Source organism: Ascaphus truei, chromosome 4, assembly GCF_040206685.1.
Source record: "Ascaphus truei isolate aAscTru1 chromosome 4, aAscTru1.hap1, whole genome shotgun sequence".
NCBI lineage: Eukaryota > Metazoa > Chordata > Amphibia > Anura > Ascaphidae > Ascaphus > Ascaphus truei.
In genome coordinates, this window is record NC_134486.1 from 407,984,321 (window position 1) to 407,990,936 (window position 6,616).

Here is a 6,616-nt window from a genome sequence, read left to right on the forward strand (position 1 = left end):
AATCCATACGTCAGAACATCCCCTCTGTTTCCTCCTCCCACCCTACACCTCTTCCTAACTCTCCTCCTGTCCTCCTTTACTCTTTTTCAGCTGTCACAGAGGAGGATGTGTCACTGCTGATCTCCTCTTCTCCCTCTACCACTTGCCCTCTTGACCCCATTCCCTACCATCTCCTAAAATCTCTTGCTCCTACTATAACCCTTATGCTCTCACACATTTTTAACTTCTCCCTCTACTCTGGTACCTTTCCCTCCTCCTTCAAACATGCAACAGTCATACCATTACTAAATAAAAGCATGCTTGACCCTACCTGTCTTTCTAACTATCGGCCTGTCTCCCTCCTGCCTTTTGCCTCTAAACTTCTTTAACGTCTTGTATTCTCTCGTTTGCTCCATTTTCTCAACCCCTATTCTCTCCTAGACCCTCTACAATCTGGCTTCTGTACCGCTCACTCCACTGAAACAGCCCTCACAAAAATAACTAATGACCTCCATGCTGCCAAAAACAGAGGTCATTACACTCTGCTCATATTACTCGGCCTCTCTGCAGCATTTTGATACTGTGGACCACCCTCTTCTCCTTCACATTCTCCATACGCTTGGTATTCGTAACAAAGCTCTATCCTGGATCTCCTCTTACCTCTCCCACCATACTTTCAGTGTCTCTTCTGTAAAACCTCCTCCTCTATTGATCTCTCTGTCGGGGTACCCCAGGGCTCTGTCCTGGGACCTCTCTTCTTTTCTCTGTACACACACTCTAGGTGACCTAATCACATCTCTTGGGTAAAAGTATCACCTCTATGCTGTCGACACACACTTTTTCTTTTCAACCCCTGACCTTACACCTGCTGTATAGACCAAACTTTCTGAATGTCTATGATATCATCCTGAATGGCCCTTTGCCGACTTAAACTTAACATGTCAAAAACTGAGCTCCTCATATTTCATCCCAAACCTGGCCCCACTGCCTCCTTCCACATTACTGTTGGAAGTCCTACCATACACCCAGTAGCCCAAGCACGCTGCCTAGGGGTCGCACTCGACTCCTCTCTCACATTCTCTCTCACATTCAAAACGTATCTAAAACCTGTCACTTTTTCCTCCGCAGTATTACAAAAATACACCCTTTCCTCTGTTGCTCAACTACTAAAACTCTGACACAGGCCCTCATTCTCTCCCGTCTCGATTACTGTAACCTCCTGCTGTCCGGCCTTCGTGCCTCTCACCTGTTTCCCCTACAATCTATCCTAAATGCTGCTGCCAGAATCACTCTACTCTTTCCTATATCTGTCTCGGCATCTCCCCTCCTGAAATCACTCTCCTGGCTTCCTAACACCCCGCATCTCGCACTCAATTCTCCTCACTTTTAAAGCTTTACATTCTTCTGCCCCTCGTTACATCTCAGCCTTAATTTCTCGCTATGTACATTAATGGCGCTATATAAATAAAGACATACATACAGTACATACGTTGATTACAATATTGGGAAATGAAAGAAAATCACTTCCCTATCGTCTCTATCTGTAGTTGTCATCACATTGGGTTCTCCAAAACAAAGCTAGATATGAATCACACCCTGCCTTAATACAAGCTTTTCCTGATCAATTATTCCCCTTCCACAGGCACTTTCTGGCAATATTTTGCAGCTAATTTTATTTTTCTTGGGTCTAAAACAATGGATCACTGTGTTATCTCCTTTGCTCGCAGTATAGACCATGGGTGGCCAACTCCAGTGCTTCAGCACAGGTGGCTCAATTAGTCAAAGACTGAGGCACCTGTGTTCATGCAGGGATATCCTGAAAACCTGACCTTTTGGTGGCCCTTGAGGTCTGGAGTTGGCCGCCCCTTGTATAGATGGCTTTTGCAAGCCCCCCTCCTAGATGTTTGAATTCATGCATATATGGAAGTAAGGAATGTACAAAACTTACAAAGTATCCAGTCATCATGTGGCCGCCATCATAAGATACATAGTCTTTCAAATGCAACGACTGCATATTTGTAACTAAATGAGCACTTTTTCATTTGGACAATAGAAGAATACTTTCAGGTCGAGTTTTTGAGACCCTGCTCCGTCTCATGCCAGAAATACAGGAAATCAAATTGGTTTTAGTAAATAAACGCTCAAGCAGTAAACCTATTGGACAAACGGCTCCGACAATTTAAGGTTTAAATGAAATACATCTTTAGGCAAATCTAAGAATATATTTTTCTAACGAGAAAAGTGTCTCGCTGCTTATCCACATGAAAAGACCAAATTGAATTTAAAGTACAATAGTTGGAAACAGGCAGTGTTGTAGAACTAGTAATCGCTTTTAAAATAAAGTAGTTATATCCTGAGTGAGTGTGGTAGCTCAGGTGTCTAATGTCTAATTTGAAGGATAGACACACATGGGTTCGTATGTATTGGTGAAAGGGTAGAATAAAAGTAAATACAACTTACACGGCCTTGTGTAAGCCCAGTCACATCAAGGTTTCTTTTTGGAATCCCGTGTGCTTCTGGTGAGGCTTTTCTTCTTGCGGTGTGGGTTCTTCTTCTTGGAGTATAGGTTGCTTGCTTCGTTGGTTCAGAGTGCCGCTCCAGGAGGATTTCCTCTCGTATAAACAGAAAGGAGGATAGGGTTAACACATATACATATATACGTCAATGTGGGGGAGGGGATGGTGTGTTTATAGACCACCATAAAAATATATTATACTCTGGCACTCACACGGGCTGGTGTGAGTGTACTCTTATCTTGGTATCTTGTTTTCTTATGGGTGAGATACCAAGATAAGACTACACTCACACCAGCCCGTGTGAGTGCCAGAGTATAATATATTTTTATGGTGGTCTATAAACACACCATCCCCTCCCCCACATTGACGTATATATGTATATGTGTTAACCCTATCCTCCTTTCTGTTTATACGAGAGGAAATCCTCCTGGAGCGGCACACTGAACCAACGAAGCAAGCAACCTATACTCCAAGAAGAAGAACCCACACCGCAAGAAGAAAAGCCTCACCAGAAGCACACGGGATTCCAAAAGAAACCTTGATGTGATTGGGCTTACACAAGGCCGTGTAAGTTATATATACTTTTATTCTACCCTTTCACCAATACATACGAACCCATGTGTGTCTATCCTTCAAATTAGACATTAGACACCTGAGCTACCACACTCACTCAGGATATAACTACTTTATTTTAAAAGCGATTACTAGTTCTACAACACTGCCTGTTTCCAACTATTGTGCTCCCCCATCCTTTTTGTATTCACTGCCTACAAGGGTCCTGGATAGATCCTGCTGGGGTTCCGAGTCACAAGAGGATACCACTTGAAAACTACTTACAGGCAGTATTACACCACAACTTTTTTAATACCTCCGCACATCAAATAAGCCATACAGAGATAGCGCCCGGGTACCTCCACAAACAATGAATTTAAAGTACACCTGCAGCTTGAGCAGTCAATACAGAAAAATCAGCATTTTCTTGGCAATTTATTTTGAAAGAAACACCAAAATAGGAAAGTGCACCTGATCTGTGTTGACGAGCACTTTGAGAGCTCATCTTTAATCATACGGGGATATGACCCCGACATATGTACCACATGGAGTGAAACTTGGCACATCAAATTGGTAATTGTTTATATTAAACAATGTCACCATTAACTGATTTGTAATCAATACATGTGTAAAACCGAATGGCATTGCTTTCATTACCTGGCATAGGTTGCACCCTCTGTTATGTAAAGCTACCAAATTTCGGAGAGGCTCGACCAGGACAAGTGAACGTGAGGGAACGCTTTATCGGATATAGATAGAGTATGCTATATGGGATCTAGAACGCTATATGGGATCTAGAGAAAGGGGCTGTACTAAAAATATAACCTGCAATTTTGTGTAGGGAACATATAGTGCTGGTAATTTTTTTTAACAAGCTTTTTTATGTGATCTGTAGCCATCATCAACCTATTTGGCTAAACCGGGACATTTGCAAAGGAATTCAGTATATGTATGTACTGTACTGTACAGTATATTTTTATTTGTGTAGTGCCATCCATGTACATAGTGCTGTACTGCAGTAATACATGTGAAATGATAGGAGTCAGCACTTCAGACATAAAAGTACCATTAAGAGAAGGAGTCCCTGTCCTGAAGAGCTTACAATCGAAGTGGTAAGTAGGGAGAACTTAGAGACAGTAGGTTAGTGTGTGGTAAGTGCGTCTGCAAGGGGTCATGGTAAATGCATATGAGATATGAGTTATAGTATCAACCAATGGAACTATGCAAATGCTTCATTAAAGTGATGTGTTTTAAGGTGGAGAGAGAGGGTGCTGGTTGGATATTGAGGAGAAGGGCATTCCAGAGGTTGTAGGGCAGTGTGTACGAGGTTTTAGGTGGAAGAGGGCTTTAGAAACGAAAAGGGGTGGAGAGAAGACACCCTTGAGTAGAACACAAGAGGCGAGCAGGTGTATAGTGAGAAATTAGGGCTGAGATGGAAAGAAGGGACAGAGGCGTGTATAGCCTTAAGTGCAGAATTATGTAAATAACATTGGCTGTTTCGGTGATTGCAGATAGAATTCATGAAAGGTAGATGCTTTTGTTTTACTAATTCAGTTTCCCAGCCTCTAGTATATTTATTGTGTGATCCCGCAGATCACTTTTCAATCCTTTTTGTCTTGATTTTTTTGCAGGATGGCAATGAGTCCGATGAATTCATGTAACGTCACATTTGGAGGACTTGTTATCCCGGGTCTGGACTGTTTTAGGGGATTTTGCTTATTAATGGCCAAAACAAACCGTACAATAAGCAAGCAGCGTAAAACGTCTATCCAACGCTCACAAAAAGCTACGGTCTGACTTATCCATGGATTTCGCTGGGATTGGGGTAATATGTCTACATATCTTAGGAGGATCTTGGTAAGACTTGAGGGGGGTGGGGGGGTGCAAAAAGAATCGCTATGACACTTCTGGGGGGATTCATGTTTCCATACATATGTCGTGGGTAGGAATGATATTCCAAATACCCAGAGTAGACGGATAAAATTAGAAAAGCAGGAATTGCTCGAGTATGACAAAAGGAAGACTGCATTCCCCAAACAGTACAGGATAATTTTCTGAAGTGCGGGCAGCCTTCGAGCAACTATCGTTTCATCCAAATCCCCAGCGATATAGGAACACGTGTAACAATCCAGCTCCGAGGTGCTGATTCGGATCGGTAAAGCACATCAATTTTAAGAAGGAAAAACTGGTTCTGGCTTAATAACCAACACATCGCTCCTGTAACATGTTTTAACTGTGCTACTTAAGAGGAGATAATGCAACTTTTGTACACAGATCCAATCAGTATTGTTCCTATGTTTTCTTTACACTCTTCGTGGCTGGAATGGTTGTTTTAAACATTTATCCCTCAGTCCAGCAGCTACTATCGGAATACCAGAGATCCGAATCTATATTTTTAAACGTTTGGCTGATGTCTGAACACTTGGTTTTTGTTTCCCCAATAATATATCCCCGGAATTTGTAACACATTATTCATTACAATATTCTTTTTTTTTTTGTTTTGTTTTGTTTTTGTTTTTCAAATGGCTGCTCAAAATGAGCACACTGCAAAATAAAATGTTCGATTCCTGGAACAAATGGATCAGGTGATCTTTTATTTGTAACATAACAAACATGCACCAAACTGCAGTTGCACTGTAAATAACAATGCATCTCGCCCAGTACAGTACATACATCTCTTTTTATGCAGTAGACCAGGGGTGGCTAAATCCAGTCAGTCCTCAAGGGCCACCAACAGGTCAGGTTTTAAGGATATCCCTGCTTCAGCACAGGTGGCTCAATCAGTGTGTCAGTTGTGGCATTAGACTGGACAGGTGTGAAGTACCTGACACAGATTCCCTGCACGTTCTTTTTCTTAGACGTATAAAGACTGTTCTGCATCAGACTGCAGCCCTTTTGATTCATAATCTATATGTAGAAGTGCAAGAACAGCAGCGCACAGCCAAGGGAGCCAGGTGCAGATTCTAATAAAAAATATATTTATTGAAACATCACCAAAATAATAATAATTGCATGTTCTTGTATAGCGCTGCTAGTTTTACACAGCGCTTTACAGAGACATTTTGCAGGCACAGTTCCCTGCCCCGTGGAGCTTACAATCTATGTTTTTGGTGCCCGAGGCACAGGGAGATAAAGTGACTTGCCCAAGGTCACAAGGAGCCGACACCGGTGAATTGAACCAGGCTCCCCTGCTTCAAACTCTCAGTGCCAGTCAGTGTCGTTACTCACTGAGCCACTCCTCCTCCAAAAGGAGGTATAAGAACCCCCCAATCTATATACTGCCCTGGATTTATTCTTGGTCAGTGTCTCAACTAATGTGATGGGACACGGGTGTCTCAGAATAATTAACGTTTCCCCATATCGTCAAATAGGATTTAATTTTTTTGAATCCATTGTTAAACAATGTTTGAATCGCATCAGTTGAGAGAAAAATAGGACATTTATAATTACATTTCTGAACAATTCCAACAGTAAGTAAAATTATTTTGTAATTTTGGGTTCCAATCAGTTTTATAGGCGATTTAAGCATCTTCTTTTTTTTTTTTTTACATCGATGGGTTGTCCCAGAA

The 6,616-nt window shown here is 41.8% G+C and overlaps 1 protein-coding gene across 1 annotated transcript in view; it reads left to right on the plus strand.

Moving 5' to 3' along the window:
* The window catches only part of CCDC25 (coiled-coil domain containing 25), a 46,480-nt gene extending 40,856 nt beyond the window's left edge, over positions 1 to 5,624 (plus strand). Inside the window, exon 10 of the mRNA XM_075598718.1 lies at positions 4,679 to 5,624. Within this exon, the coding sequence (XP_075454833.1) occupies positions 4,679 to 4,708 (30 nt within the window). The 3' untranslated portion in view covers positions 4,709 to 5,624. The remainder of the gene's footprint in view (positions 1 to 4,678) is intronic.
* The last annotated feature ends 992 nt before the right edge of the window (positions 5,625 to 6,616 follow it).